The 16,358-nt window shown below is 35.8% G+C and overlaps 1 protein-coding gene across 5 annotated transcripts in view; it reads right to left on the bottom strand.

Moving 5' to 3' along the window:
* The window catches only part of LOC132773991 (FRAS1-related extracellular matrix protein 1-like), a 345,102-nt gene that overhangs the window by 113,203 nt on the left and 215,541 nt on the right, over positions 1 to 16,358 (bottom strand). For all 5 annotated transcript variants that reach the window (XM_060773617.2, XM_060773616.2, XM_067467858.1 and 2 more), the window contains exons 16-20: positions 14,894 to 15,146; positions 11,890 to 12,084; positions 7,952 to 8,137; positions 7,026 to 7,222; positions 1,645 to 1,870 (exon numbers count right to left, since the gene is read on the bottom strand). In XM_060773617.2, the coding sequence (XP_060629600.2) occupies positions 1,645 to 1,870; positions 7,026 to 7,222; positions 7,952 to 8,137; positions 11,890 to 12,084; positions 14,894 to 15,146 (1,057 nt within the window). The remainder of the gene's footprint in view (positions 1 to 1,644; positions 1,871 to 7,025; positions 7,223 to 7,951; positions 8,138 to 11,889; positions 12,085 to 14,893; positions 15,147 to 16,358) is intronic.

The following is a 16,358-nucleotide window of genomic DNA, read 5'->3' as shown; positions in this document are numbered from 1 at the left end:
AAAGGCTTCTTGCACACAGCTGTATAAAATCCACATTGAACTGGAATATATGGCAGTGTGGACTTAGATAACCCAGTTCAAAGCAGATATTGTGTATTATCTGCCTTGATATGCTGGGTTATATGGTTGTGTGGAATGGCCCTTAGAGGGCTTTGGTGGCACAACAAATGACAAATCTAAGGATTCCATAGGATGGTCTCATTTTTTTTCCAAAAAGGATATCTCTACTGAGGTCAGGTTTTTTTTAATCTGGAAAGGAAAGGAGACAGAGTACCACCATACTCAAATCTCTACCACTGTAAAAATCAAGGGTATCATACATCAGTAATCTTTTCTGGCCTTGAAAAGTTGCATTCCAGTGTTATTCAAGGTTTTCCAACAGTATATAAGCTTAAAACCTACTAAACCTAAAATATTGAACAGTGATTTATTCCTTCCTTATTCTAGTGTGGAATGTAAAAAAATAAGATCATATAGATGTGATTACTATTAACATAATACTGGAATTGAATAGGGACCCAATAAGCTTCCTGTGTTCAGGGCTGCACATGAATTGGAAACTGTGCTTACTGAATGTCTAAGAACTTCTGAGAACACGTAAAGTTGAGAAAACAAGTTGTCACAGATTCACTGAAGGGCAGTGAGGATGAAATGCAGTATGGCAAACTAAACATGCAAAGAAAATTGAAGGACAGGGCATGTTCAGCCCAGTGAAGAGAAGACTGAAGGGTGACATAATTGCATTCTTTAAATACTTCAAGGGCTGCCAAGAAAGATGGGGGGTAAATTTGTTCACTGCTGACCAAGATTGGTCAGCAGTTAGGACTACATCTAATGATTTGATGTTACAGGCGAATAGGTTTCAAGTAAACTCTAAAATGAACTTCTGGAGAGCAAGAGTGGTTTGCCTAGGGAGGAGGTGGGGTCCTTTTCTGCAAAGAGCAGCTGCACAGCTACCTGCTGTAGATACTTTATCTGAAAATTCTAGATTGAGCTAGATGGACTAGAATATTAGATGGACTATGAGGCATATTCTAACTATATGTTTCTATACGTGACAATGACTTTTAAAACATTTAATAGTGTAACAGTAATGTGTGAGAACTGGTGTGCTAAGCTACATTTTGTATCGTTTATTAGTAATTAAAGAAATTTTAATTGTTTTGGCCATTTTTAAATTCTATTTTTTATTTTTGTAAAAATATTTTAATTTAATCTTATTTAAAATAATTGTAAAACACCTTGGATGCCAACACAAGAGAAAAGTTGGGTATAAATTTAATAATAAAATTCCCAATATATTATTGCTGTTATATGGGGGAATTGAGCCATGTTCATTAATGCTATTTTGCTTGCCTTAAGCCTGAAACCCTGTCCAGTCTCAAATGACAGTCTGTGTGGTTATTATTGTATATCTCTATGAAAAAGTCACAATAATAATAATAATAATAATAATAATAATAACTTTATTTTTATACCCCGCCAACCATCTCCCCTAGGGGACTCGGGGCGGCTTACAAGGGACACGCCCAAATAATGTGCTCAATCTTTCTCAAATCTCTCTTTCTGTCTTCTAAGATAGTTTATGCTATGAAAATGTAGATCAAACTATCCCAAGGAAGAGAAATAAAATGATTTCCAAACCTTGTTTGAGTTCCTCCAAAGTAAAGCTGTGAATCTCTAAATCCTGATGAAGTTTTACTGGGTTTAATTTTCTGTAATGTTCAATCTCACTGCCATAAATTCCATTTAGTATCAGCCCATGCCAGGGTGGGGTAACAATATAAAATCTTAACAGATCTTGCGGGATGTCAAAATCTTCAACATTAATGGTGTCAGGTCCTATTGTTGCAGTGTTTCCTTCCATTACCTAAAGGAAAAGATGATTTCCAATTAAATTTCAAACTTATGCATAAAGAGTAGTGTACACTTTCTTTCAAAAGTTTTAAAAGTTTATGTTGAGTTCTCAAAACAGAAAATATATTCAAAAAACTATACAAGCATAAAAGTTCAGTATTAAAAACTTTGGTCACAGAGGCTTTCTGATTTTCATATGGTTATCTTAGAAGCCTTTTTACATGTTCCTGATTTTCACAAAGCTGTGGAGAATCTCCTTACTTTTCCAACCAATATTTAGACTACATCAGCTTTCTTTTCCTTCTAAACTCTTGACAATGCCTTGTTTCTCCAATTTATTAAAATCCCCTCTTTCACAATAATCTTAATCTTTCACTTGCTGCGGCATCAGCAGAGATTGTGTTCAGTGCATCCCTATATTTTAGAAACATTTTTCAAGGCTCACTAATGGCAACTTCCATATAAAGAGAATATGGGGAAAAGGCAAATGAAGAAACCTATGCATCCAAACTGGTTATCAGGCAAGCTACAACTTCATTTTAATTCAAAAGGCAATGAAAAACAAATGTACAGTTTCAAATTTGTGTTAGAGATTAAATTAAAATGCCATTCCAGTTTTGGAACATATGGGCATTTGGATTCTATGTGATATACATTCAAATTTTGCTTTGAATTTCTATGCTTGAAAGCATCTTGAATTTGATTTGGAAACTATATATTTAGTTTTCCTAATAAATTTTTAAGTATTGGCCAGCCAACCAATAGCATACTATTTCCCCCTAAAATCTCTACATCATTTACAGAGCTGGAAATGCAATTTGTAAATGAAATCTTGTTTCAAAAATTTCTTTGTTGCCATCTCAAATGCATTTCAGCTCCATTTTTTTACACACTGCAATTGGACAGCTTTACAGTAACACCCCAATTAGTTTATACTAGTTCAGCTTTCATCAAGAGACTTGTATGATAAATAAGAAAACTCCTGGCAAAGAATTACCTTGCCTGCTCCCCAACATATGCACACATATTTATTTAAAAAGAAGCCATACTGCATATGTCCCACCACGTTTTTTTGCACTTCAGCTAACATATAATACAGAGTGTGGAGCTGTCTCTTTTCTCTATTTGTAGATTGTTTACTTTCATGTCATGAAGAAGCAAACCAATGTGTCTAAACAATTCAGATACCTAGTTACATGGCTCATCTGGTATGTTGGTCCAATTCCATTAGAAAGTAAGGGTTTTTTCTCCATCTTGTAACAACGCAAAATGGGGAAAGCATTTCATACTAAGGATCAAAACCAGTTTGATTGGATTCACATTCAAATATATCAAAAAAGCCATAATGTGTTAGAAGTGCGGTTTTCTTGTGTTCATGGGTATGTCTGGACTTGCCATTGCAATTCTATACACAATTTCATTATGCAGGAGGGAAGTGAAGAAAGAAATGTCATGAAATACCATAACTTCATGGAAAACAGCATTTGTGCACTTCTAAAGTCTTGTTGAAATAAAATATGCACTTCACCTCAAATGCTTGCACATTTACAAATATTTCATGTTTTTTCTATAAATAAAATATATGCAAAGCCATTGCCTATATTTAAAAAAATGTGAATTAATAACATGGGGGTGAAGGAGAAACATGCAGAGACCAATGTTAGAGGGGAAAGGCATCATACATTAGATACATTGCACAAATGAACATTAGGCTAAACAACTGCACAGATTGCAAAGGGGGGGGGGGGGGGGGGAACAAAGCAAAATCTTGCTACCAAATACTGAACAGGAGAGAAAAAAGGAATTTTGTTAAATAGAAAAATATTGCATCCTTTGTTCACTAAGGAAAGTGTGCACATATCGTTATTCAAAAATGCATTTTATTTAGGGTTGCTTCACATATTTTTCTGACATGTTGCAATGAAATATGTATTACTGTCATATCCCAGGAGTCTGGCAGTGGTCTCAATGCTGACCATTTTGTGTGCAAACTGGAGAAAGTTAGCCTTTCGCCAACAGTAGAAGAGACTTCATTTTTTTCAGCGTCTATTTCAATAGCTTTCCAAAAGTAGGGGTAGATGAAACTGGAACTGGAACTTGGCTGCTAAAACCAATATTCCAAGCCAACCATATATTATAAAGTTAATTGAAGACTGCAAAATTGTTTCACAAACTTTTAATGACACATTCCCAATGCTTACAAAAAAATAATATTTTATGAACATTTCACTATTATTATGATATTTTATGTTGGAATTTTATTGCTATCTATTAAAATCAATTGAGAACTATTTTTAAATCCCTGTTCACATTCAACTATACAACAACTTGTGAACATGGTCTGTTGTTGTTGTTGTTGTAGTAGTAGTTTTATAATAACTGCAAGATGAAAAAATGCCTCCTTCCAGTTTATTACAAAGACTTTTTAAGAATGAGATCAAAGTTCAACAAGATTAATATCTAGAACTTAGAAAATTACTTTTTAAAATAATTTGTTTCATTACTCATAATAGTGTTTAAAAAGTAGTTGATTCCTGTTACTCATTAGAGGGAAGAATAACTCTTTACATTGGTTGATAATGTGCTCATTTTGTCCATTATTTTTAAAAGAAAAATATGCATAATCTGATAAGCAAACAACATTAAACAGGAACAATTTGTCTCTCAGGATTGCACCCTTCTTAGCCCTAAATTTACCTACTTACATGTAATGACATTACTTATAACTTATTACTTCCAAGTGCAGACTGTTTAATGCAGAAGTAGCTGTCAAACTACTTTCATTTCAAATTTCTAATAAGAATATACTGTTTCCTTCAAAGCAGGAAAAATTTTTTGCAGCAAAACAGATGCAACCACTATCTTTCTCACCTCAAGCACACATATATTCAATTCCTCACACATACCCCTTGAACCATAAATGAAGCAATGCATAAGAAGGGCTTCAGCTTTCATTCATCTTCAAACATTAGGATTAGGTATTAGGATATTCTCAGGTGCAATTTGTGTTGCTTTCAAGTTTAGCCACCACGTGTGCAGCATTCATTTAGCTCTTCACATGTTTCTCATTCAGGGTCTTACACCAGCTGAGAACCACATATGGAGGCTTAGATTTACAAAGCTTTCATTCTGTGCCATGGAAGCTGACCAGAAATACCTTCCCACATGCTTGAATGTGGTATGTTTGTGGTGTTCTCTTTTGCTTACTAGAGGCATTCTGTTCTCACGTCTACAGTTGCGTTAAAAGAAATCTACTTGATTTCAATGAGTTTGTCCCCATTCCCCTCTTCCTCTTCTTATTGCTTTACCTCTCTCTTACCTTGCCACTTCAGTTTGATTTGGCATGCTCATCCATCAATACTAGTTTTATAATGGAAGAAAATGATTTTTTAAAACTTTTGTACATATTGTATATTCTCAGTATATGTCAGCCTCAAAGGAACGTTTGGGGTGTCTGTATAAAATTATGGATTTTGATGTGACCTGTGAATAAGTCTATAGTACTTCTGTGGAGAAAAAAATACTGACAGAATTTCCATGTCCAAGCATCCAGGAAGGCCAAATGTGGCCAGTGCTCTCTTTAGTTTCTCCCAGAACAGGTTAAATTCTTGCCTTTCACCACTCTAGTCAGAAAAGGGTTTTTTTTTTTAATAAGAGTTAAGGTACACTACTTACATAGACCTATGGATAAATTAACTCAGATTTTGAGGGTCAGTTTTCTGAAGCTAATATTTCTTGAAAGCAGCATATAGTGCAATATATACACTAGGTTCCTAGAGATAAAGACACCAAGAATCACCACAAAATGATGAGGGAAGTAGGTTTCAAATATCTTAATTATTTCCACCTTCCCATCATCCCCCTCTATTCCATAGAGTGGTACTAAATATTATTCTTAAAACATACAGTACTGTTTTATATGCCTTTAATAAAGTCTTAAGTAAGATGTATTACTATGTTTATATCTGTTGTAGCTGAACTCCTTTTCTATACTATTTGCCTAATTCTTAGCATCATTTTTGTTTTGGCTAATATGCTTGTATGTTCTACCAGCCAAGAAGGATTAATTCATTGGGGAAAATGTGTAAGAAGACATTATTCACTCATGCCATGATCTTTCATCAGTGATGTCTGCAAGGAAGACAGACATGCATTCACATATTTTACTGTAAATATTTGGCCCTAAACTAGTATGATCCCTTGAGGTTGTTCAGCAAGATGGGGAAATGATTTAGATCAGAAAAATGTTCTGCTCAAAGGTAAATGCTCCCTTTTTCAGAGTCCAATTCCAACTTTCACATCTGTTTTTAAACTTAAGTTTCCTTTCTTAACCAGTTTTGCCCCATGAATTTAAAAAAGAATACTAAACATTTAATGTGTTGAAATTGCAGATCCTCCTAGTTTAAAACATCAGAAATAGGTAACACAAAAGGATCTTGAAGAAATTTTGAGATTAACTGTGAGAAAGAGGCCAGTAGCATACAATTTTGTAGACTATGGTCTTGTATCTCATGAAGTAGACTTAACTCTACAAAATCTTATGCCACTGGACTGTGTATATTGAACCAAGCTCAAATGACTTTGTAGGTAGGCAATATACTATTTTGATTGTCTGGCATTGGATGCAATTTATTTAGTTGTGTATATACATGTTTTAAATGTGTGCTTAAAACGTTTGACAGTTTTCTTACATTTCCAGAAATTTCTCCGAGAAGATCCTGAGAAGATCTTTAAAACTGGATCTTGAGATCCTCTCTTTACTCAGTTCTCATTTTGAGCAGACAGAAGATTAACTGAGACTGACTCTGCCAAATTAGGATATGAAACTAACTTCAGCATAGGATCTCATACCATGTGATTCATATTTCCTGCAATTTCCCAGCATTTTGGAGCTTTAGTGAGAGTCCTTAGCACAACACATGAAGCTGTCATTAACAGAATAAGAATAAAGATATTGGGAATCTTTTGCTACTTCCTATGGGATCTTTCATTGGAAAGACATGTCCCCGACTACAGTATTTCCTGCAGATTACAGAAAATATATTAAACATGAATAGCAACATTATACAGTACCATAATTATATACTAGCCCACTGAATTGATGTTTTTATACTTTGTATTTTGTGAACATTCTTTACAGAAACCAAAGAAGAACATATATGACTTACTGTTATGTTTCTGAGTTTCAGCTGTGGGATTTCATCATTAACTGGAACGATGACAATGTAGAAAGGCATTGCTATGGATTTATGAAGGCCATCACTTACTGATACCATGAAACCATCAGAGATGGGTTCCAAATTCTCATGCTTAGACTGAACATAGTTGATATAACCATCCTGGATGTTCTGAACTGTGAAGACACCTTTTGGAGAGAGTCTGGGTGTTAAAAACAGACAATGATTCTTTCCAGTTTTTTTTACACTTATTTCTAAGGGCATGTTCAATAGATATGATGATTAATTTCTTAACTAACTCCTTCAGAAGCATGCCTGAATACATACATTTTGGAGACTCATAATTTATATTTTTCAATGGTATTATACTTGTACTTGTATCCTTTGTATATACACCTAAAATATATCATGCAAAGTACCTTAGCAATGTAATTCTCTTTCCAGTTCTGCTTTCCCCTTCCTTTCTTAGGATTCTTTATAACTCCTTGCTTCTATATTTAAGACTGTGTTAAAGCATTTATGATAGTTTTCAATACCAAAGAGCTCTTTTAAAATCACTACTATCTGTTTCATTTAAAAGATGAAACAGATTTTTTTTGTTCTAAAGATAGGTAGATTATGTTCAGCATTTGGAAAAGAGACTCAAAATTTCAAGCTCCCTTTCTATATACTAGGGTTTTGAGAGTTCATTGTAGCTTTCTGCAAAAGGATTGTTTTCATGACAGAGAAGTAATGAAATTGTATGTGTTATTAATTTTTAAATCCAGAGAAAGCATTTAATTTATATTTCTAAACACCCTACTTAGCTTGAAGGTATCTACAGAGATGGTAAAAGTCTCAAATAACATCTGCTCACTGCTTGGCATTTGTGTGTCTAGTTTAGTGCCTGCTCATAGAGCAACACATTTGCAACTCACTTATATTCAAGCCCACATTGCTCTTCTCATATCCAGGGGTAGGAAGAGTATTCTCCAGGTAACCATACAAAGGATTTGTCTCTAAGAAGAAAGTTAATTTCTCAGGTTTTGAGTCTTCATCTTTGGCATCCAGATATTTTAAACTGATAGTTGTTGAAGTGCCTTCATCCACTACAAATATCTCTCCTTGAGGTAAAGCAGAAGAAGAACATTATTTTCACTATTCCAGATTTAAGGCTGTACTTTGATTATTTTACAATTAAGAGGAGACTAAGCCTTTGCAGCCTGCCTGTCTTCCTAGCAGCTCAACTTAATCAGCTATTGATTTGGGCAGTTGCTGCTCAGAAAAGCAGTAGTGAAACTTTATTTCAGCTTAAGATAACTTACTCAGCATTATTGGGATGGCACATATCTCTGTTTACAGTTACTAGCATAAATGAAGTAGTCTTTCTTAAAGTGCCTGAAGAGTATGTAAAACTATAATATATCAGTTCAGTTTAGAGCCAAGAACTGCAGAATTCAAATCACTTTTCTCTAATCTTGTCTACCATTCCCAAATTGTTTGTATGATGCTCATATCTATGGATTCAAAATGCATGCAATCACTGAGCGAGCTAAACTGCTTAGAAATCTCTCTTTGTAAAATGTTGTTGCACTACAAGGCAGCAGGGATGGGACAATGTTTCCGTTTTTCCTAAAGTGACCACAGAAACCTAAACAGGCATAACAGAACCTGGCAGCATTCCATCCCAATTTTCCACACAGAGAGCTCACAATGTCTTCTTTCCATAGGGAATGCACCAGAGTGCAGTAAAAAAGGCATAAATAAACTGTGGACCAATCTCTCTCTCTCACACACACACACACAACACACACTCACACACACACACATTAGCCACAGCAAATATGAGCAGGAAAGACATGAATGGTCTTGCTGCAAAAGGTCACAATCAAGATCTGCTAAGAAAAGTATTTCCAACTAACAACAAAGATAACAGTATGATTCCATACTGTCGTTCATAGTCTGACAATGCATTACAGTTCTCTGGCTGTAAATCCTAAATTCCCCTCCCTCAAATGAAAATCCCAGCATTTCGCAGAAGGAACCACAGCAATTAAAATGTATGATAACACAACAACGGTGTAGTGAGAAAGGACCTATAAACTACCCTTGCTTCCATATCAGTGAGGTAGTGGTTTTGATCCAGACTTCACAAGACCTATCCAAAGTACCTAATACTCTCAAATTAGATTCAGCACCTTGGATAGCTCTTAAAGTTATCACAACAATCCAGAGCAAATCAGTCCTGATATGGAAAAAGCAAGCCACCGTGAAATTAGAATTTTGGGGGGGGGGGGGGAGGAATTTCTCATTTATTAGCAGCAGAACAATATTTCCTACCAAATGGGAATCTCTGCTGAGAATAATGCAGCAGCGGATAATGGTTTTTCTTTCGTTTTTTGCCTTTTGTGAAGTTACTTGGATAGCATTATTAGGCTGCACAATATTTTTAATCACAGGACATGTGTTTCCTGAACAGAAAATGGAATATTTTGTGTAGGAATTGTATCTTTTACAAAGTGGGGGGGGAGGGGGAGGCAAAAGGATAGAGTGTGTGAATTGGCGTGTGTGGAGTTAAAAGTATGTGTATTTCTGTGAAGCATAATTCCCCTAGAGACTTCACAAAGTGTGAATACCTTTTGAGAACAGTCCAGAAATCTACATTTTGTTTCTGCCATGATAGGAAAAAACTACAGAGACTATTCATTCGTCCATGTGAATATTTGCATCTCTGGTATATATCACAAATTTGCTTAAGGCACATTTCCATTTCTAGCCTTACTTAACCAAATCAATGTGCTCACCTTAAACTGGGTTTCTGATTCAAAGCAACTTCACATTTCAAAATTTTGGATGAGGTTATGTAACTGCTGGGGTGGTAGTGGAGATTTTGAGACATACTGAGTACCAGTAAATCCTCCTGCTCTAGGGAGTGAGACAATGTTCCCTTCTCTCTGGAGACAAGCAAGAGAGCAAGGTTCCTACGTTGACAGGGAGGATTGCATTTAATTTCACCATAAAATGAGTGAGTTGCATTTAATTAGAAAAGAAAGGACATCTTTGTTTCATTACTAAGAGCAAGCAAATAACCTTTAAAAAAAAAAGAATGAAAAGCAACAAGGCAGTGAAAGAAAAGCTACAGAAAACCTTGATGCTGATTTTTTTTTTGTTAAAAGAGTGCACAGATGGAACGGAACTGTGTCACCAGTGACCTTGCTTATTCTTCCGCACCAGTTGCATTTTTCCAAGTTCTCTTATTCTATTGGAGCTATGGACCTCCCACTCCCACTTGTATTGTGCCTTGTCTATGTGGAATGTAGAAAGAAAATACAGAGGCTTTGCTACATTTTAACCTAGATAGGCAAGCATTTGTGTGGACATGAGTGTGCAATGAAACCTGGATTTGGGATACAAATGGAGGAAACCCATTGCGTAGGACTCTTGAATACTGAATTATTAGGGATTGATACCGTTGACTCTGCTAAATGTATTATTTGTTATCTATGGAAAAACAGATGAAAAGCATGGATAAGAATTTGCATTCAAAATGCAAGTCACAAACATTTTTCTCTGGGGGCAATCATTTGGTGAAACCAATATCACTGGAAACATAGATCTTCCAAGCCATTTTTCCATCTGAAACAAATAATATGATAGAGCTCCTCCTCTTATTCCACTACAGCATTTGATTATTATTTCAATGATGATTGCTTTTGTTACATCTGACATCAGATGGCTAGCTAGTTGCATATAAGGTAGTCTTTATTTATTCTCTAGGCCAGTGGTTCTCAACCTGTGGGTCCCCGGGTGTTTTGGCCTAAAACTCCCAGAAATTCCAAGTGGTTTATCAGCTGTTAGGAATTCTGGTAGTTGAAGGCCAAAACATCTGGGGACTCACAGATTAAGAACTACTGTTCTAGGATCTGCCATGTGAAGTAAACACCGCATTCTATCAAATGGTACAGCCAGAATTGGACTTAACACAGTTGGCATTGCATTTTCCTTTCAAAACCTGCATGTCTAACCACTCCCGGCCCCCACCATCCCCCTCCCCCCACCCCATACACAAGCCACTTCCATTTATTGGAAAATAAGCAAACATTTAGGTCTCAAATAGACATGTTGACATCAAGGTTTCAACATTATGATATGTGAAGAATCAGATCTTTGAGAATTCCGATATCACTATCTTTCAGATTTTGCACTTCTCTGAAGATTTTAACAGAATTTTTGGCTGAATTTTTTGAAGTATATTTTGAAGGAGTTCAAACTTTAAATGTTTTCGTGTATTTTTTGCTTAAAATGCATATTTAAATGTAGAAACATGATGGAACATATTTATTTAGGAACACATGTGAAAATGACCTTACCCTTCCATTCTCAGAAACTTGTACTAGATTAGATTGTACTGTTAACAATTCATAGTTAATGAGATTGTAATGATTCAGGGTTGTATCCAAGGTTCCCAGTTTCTCTCAATTAGCAAATGTGGCATCAACATTTTCATTTTTGAATATGAAAAACCAATTTTGGCAGGCAGCAAGACATTGTCATCATGGAGAAGAAAAAATGGGGACTATTTTTTCTATCACTGATGTTTTTGGACCCATGCCTGTTTTGTTTTGTTTCTAAAAGCCTGACACAGGTTTGGTAGGGAGATTGTTAGAATGGGTACCATTTTTGTCCACCTTCCACAACTGCATACAAAATTCTTTGGATGCCTTTTGTATACCTTCAAGCTATATCAACACCCCTTCGACACAGATTTTAACAACTCTGCATTGCCCAGTGAAGAATGATTAGTTTCTTTTTACTATACAGTTCAGGTTTCAACCTTAAGATACAGAACATTGGGAACAGCTCAACACATACATACCAGTTTGAATGGATGGCTCCTGATTGTTAATGGGCAGAATTGTGAAGCTCAGATCATGCACTCGTAAACTAGGATGAAGTGGTATAGATGATGGGAATTTTGTATCAATGCAACAGTCATCTCCTATTCCAGTTTCTCCATCTGAGATAACAAAAGTTATGCTGTCCACAATATATTCACAACCTATTTCTCCACCTAGAGAACCAATACACACAAACATACATGGGCTATTAATATCCTAACAGGCTTCAAAACAAGAAATATTAAATGTTGTTTCCATAAGATGAGAAGAATGGTGGAAAATATTAGTACATGCGAATTAGAACCATTTTCCTCGAGCAGTCCCACCAAGTGATCACTGTAAATAACACAATTGGTGGTCACCTTTTATGACAAAATGCTGCTAGTATAGTTGACACTAAGTACACTCTGTAGAGAACGCAATATGCTAGGCAAATAGGTATCCCAGGTCTACATCACAAGTGTTCTACTGTAATGCAACTATTTAAAGACAGGTGGAGTAGTAAGAGATGGACAAAATGTGACATGATTTTATATGCCACCCTGCCAACGTTAAGAAGGAGCAACAACAAATATACCTATAGTTTGTTGAGCAAAATTTATTTCCATTTAGCAATTGGATTTCAGCTAAAGAGAAAATCTTCCATCCACCTAATGGTCTGCAAGATACTTTTGTTTTTTTGAAATGCAAAGAAAAACTCTATAAAATGAAAACATCCCTTAAGATCTCACAGTTGCAGAAAATGGAAAAACACATCAAGGAAACTCAAAATGGTGACTTTCAAGCTAAATATGGATGATTTAAAAATAACTTGTAAGGAAGAAAGAACATTTTTGCTTGGCTGAGATCTGTATAAATTTGACAGTACTTCATTTCCAACGGTTTTTTTTTTTAATGAAGGGGTGAAATAGATCAGAAGTACACTTTTATTTGTTGTCTTGAGAGGAGTGTGATGGAGAGGCTGGTAACAGAACAGGGTAGATTTGAATTAGAAAGGAAGATTGACAGAAACTCAAGTCCCTTCTCTCCATCTCACAACTTTCTCAGGCTTGTTGGCTGTGAACAAGGGAGAGGGCCTCCTTAGTGGTTGCTCCCAGTCTTTGGAATTCCCTCCTTAGCAAGGCAAGAACCGAAATATATATTTTTTGTTTTGTATAAGGTTTTAAATGTAATGGTTTTGAACTTTAAAATTATTTACATCTTTTTAAATGGCATTTATAGTTATATATTAATTTACAGTTTTACTATTGTATTTATTCTATTTTTATTTATAAATCTGTTGGACACAGGATATGAATGAATGAAAGCATATCTGCATCTCACTAATAAGAAACAATTATTTTGGGTTAAAGGGGAAATGAGATAATCTGTCGATTCTAAAAACTGAGAAGAAGAAGCTGTTACTAAGAGAGGTTTTTTTTGTCATGTCAGAGTGACTTGAGAAACTGCAAGTCGCTTCTGGTGTGAGAGAATTGGCCATCTGTAAGGACTTTGCCCAGGGGATGCCCAGATATTTTGATGTTTTATCATCCTTGTGGGAGGCTTCTCTCATGTCCCCGCATGAGGAGCTGGAGCTGACAGAGGGAGCTCATCCACGCTCTACCCGGATTCGAGCCTGTGACCTGTTGGCCTTCAGTCTTGCCAGCACATGGGGTTTAACCCACTGTGCCACTGGGGGCTTCACTAAGAGAGATGATGAACAATGACTTTGGGGGTTCAGCACTTGAGGGAATGCCTCTTGTTATATATGTCCACCAAAGAACCACCACTGGTGATTGCCGTACATTGTGGGAGGACATCAGAGAAGGACTTCTTGCTTTTGATTAAACCCATTGAGCCTAACTTATTTTTTTCCAATTTGCACACGTTCTGTGGTTGGTATTATTCAAACTACAGTATATTGTGGCGTATAAGACTACTTTTTAACCCAAGAAAATCTTTTCAAAAGTCAGGGGTCGTCTTATACGCAGGTGTAGTCTTATGCATGGGAGTTGTCTTAACTCTATATTTTAACTGGAAAAGTTGGGGGTCGTCTTATACGCGCAGTCGTCTTATATGCCGGAATATACGGTAGCTAAAACTGGTAAATTATCTGGTTTTAATTAATAAATGGTTTAGTATATCTTTAGTCCTTTAAAAAACTATATATTATATAAAATGATTTTATTGTAAATTGCCCTGAGATACTCAGGTAGAGGGTAGGTTATGAAAATAATAATACAGATGAAAGAAAGAAGAAATGAAGAGAGGAAGCAAGGAAGGTACATTGGGAGGGAGGACTGCCACTTGCTCAATTGTTGAAATACATCTCTTTGGCCACAATATACCTTACCTTGCTGTTAGGTATAAGAAGGGACAGAGGCACTGTAATGACTGCTTTAAGCCCCACTGATTTTTCTGGGAAAGATTTAAGGATATACTTAACTTTTGAAACTAAAATTAATGAGATTTAAAATGCTTAACTCTGGCAATTGTGTGCACATAATATTTTAATGAAAGGTTCATCAGTACCTAAAGATGCTGACCAGCTGATTTTCAAGACTTTCAAGAAACTAAGCACTTTCACAGGCAAGTTCTTTTATAACTAATATGCTATTTATTATATTATAAAATAAAATGTCCTTACTGCCATGCAGCCATTTGGAAGAATGTTCAAATGCTTAAATTTAAAATAATCCAGAAGAGTTGAAGACAACTGAGAAATAACTATCATAATTTTCTTTCACTTGCAGCACCGGCCACTGACGTTGTGAAAAATTAATTTTATGGATGAAATAATACTTTTGCTAATGTGAAAGGAAACTGTGTTGGTTTAAAAATAAAATAAAATGTTTTAAAATAGCATTTAAAATCTTAAGAAGCTGATCTGGCACATAATATAAAATATTTGGGTTTTATAAGTAACAAAAATATACTTTCTGAGGGATATAGTGAAAGGCATTTAGAACAATGCTTGGAAGCCGGAAAAAAGTAGTTATTTACCAGTGTGAACATAAGAGATGGCACCTTGAGTAACATCATGTTGAGAGAATCTATTCACCACAAAGTTATCCTTTTGAATAACACCATACTTTGGCATTTTCACAATCATGTAAGTGAGTCTAGTGTCATCATTGTCAACATCTGTTGCATAGAGATATTCAGCAGTGATGAGAATTTGCTCTCCTTCAAGACACTCCAGGCTTGACTTTAATCCGGGCTGTAGTTCTGGTGGCTCATCATTAACTGGAATGATCTTGAATTAAAGAACAAGAGAAAACACCATTCATAACTAGAAGGAGGCTGAAATATGAACCTTATGTTTCAAACCTCAGTTAAAATAGCACACAGATGGCCCTCCACATTTGCAGGCTTGAGTTTTGCAAATTTGATTATTCATCTTTGATTGATATGTTCTGTCTTAATCTTCTGTATGACTCTATTGATGCTGACCATAGTCATGTTGGACACTTAGAAATTCCCAGAGGTTTTCTTTCAGCTAAAATATTTGTAATTTCTTTATTTGCATTTTTCACTTTAACAGGGGTCCTGTGCTACTAACACCAGGAAAGTAGAAGCCTGACTGTATTTAATATTTGTGGCCTGCAAAACAACAATGGGTCAAATGTTTGTTTTTACTTGGTAGAGAAAATCTGAAAGTTGGCCAAGTGGCCTTTGATCATTAGAGGTATTTTGTTATGACAAATTAGTGCATTCTATGGAAACTAACCAAGAATTTTTGTTGATTTGATTCTGCTTTTGTGTATGGAAATAGTTGGTTTCACCATGGTACAGTCCAATCCAAGCACTAATCAGGATTATGACTGCTTAATTTCCAAGATCAATTTCCAAGGTGACTTCAGGCTGGTTGCAGTTTCACATCTATACTGTCAACTTCTGAAGTAATCCCCTAGTATAGACAATTCATGACTGAATGAGTCCATCACACTATGCTTCTGTGATTTGTGAAATTTACTTTCAGCTCCCATTTTATCCCCTTCTTCTTGCATGCACATTGTCCATGTTGATAGAAGCACCACTCATGCCCAGGGGCGGCGCAACCCATTACGCAAAGTAAGCATTTGCAGTATAGTTGATTTTGCCCAGGGGCGCTCTTGAGGAGCTCTTGGGGGAAAATAAACCTTGACATATGCGAGTTGTAGTTACTGGGATATATAGTTCACCTACGATCAAAGAGCATTCTGAACTTCACCAATGATGGAATTGAACCAAATATGGCACACAGAACTCCCACGATGAACAGAAAATATATATCAGTGATTGGTACTCTTTGCTTATCATTGAAAATTACCTAGGGCCGCCTCTGCTCATTCCCCTATCTGTACAGTCAAAACATATGCATTTTGCAGAAACCAGGCCTTCCTCAAGTATATCAAAGCCCTGCAAAGGCTAGACAAAACTCTATTGGCACAATGTCTTCAGACTTACATTCAACCATACTAAAATC

This window comes from Anolis sagrei, chromosome 4, assembly GCF_037176765.1.
Source record: "Anolis sagrei isolate rAnoSag1 chromosome 4, rAnoSag1.mat, whole genome shotgun sequence".
Classification (NCBI taxonomy): domain Eukaryota; kingdom Metazoa; phylum Chordata; class Lepidosauria; order Squamata; family Dactyloidae; genus Anolis; species Anolis sagrei.
This window is presented reverse-complemented; position numbering and strand designations above follow the sequence as displayed.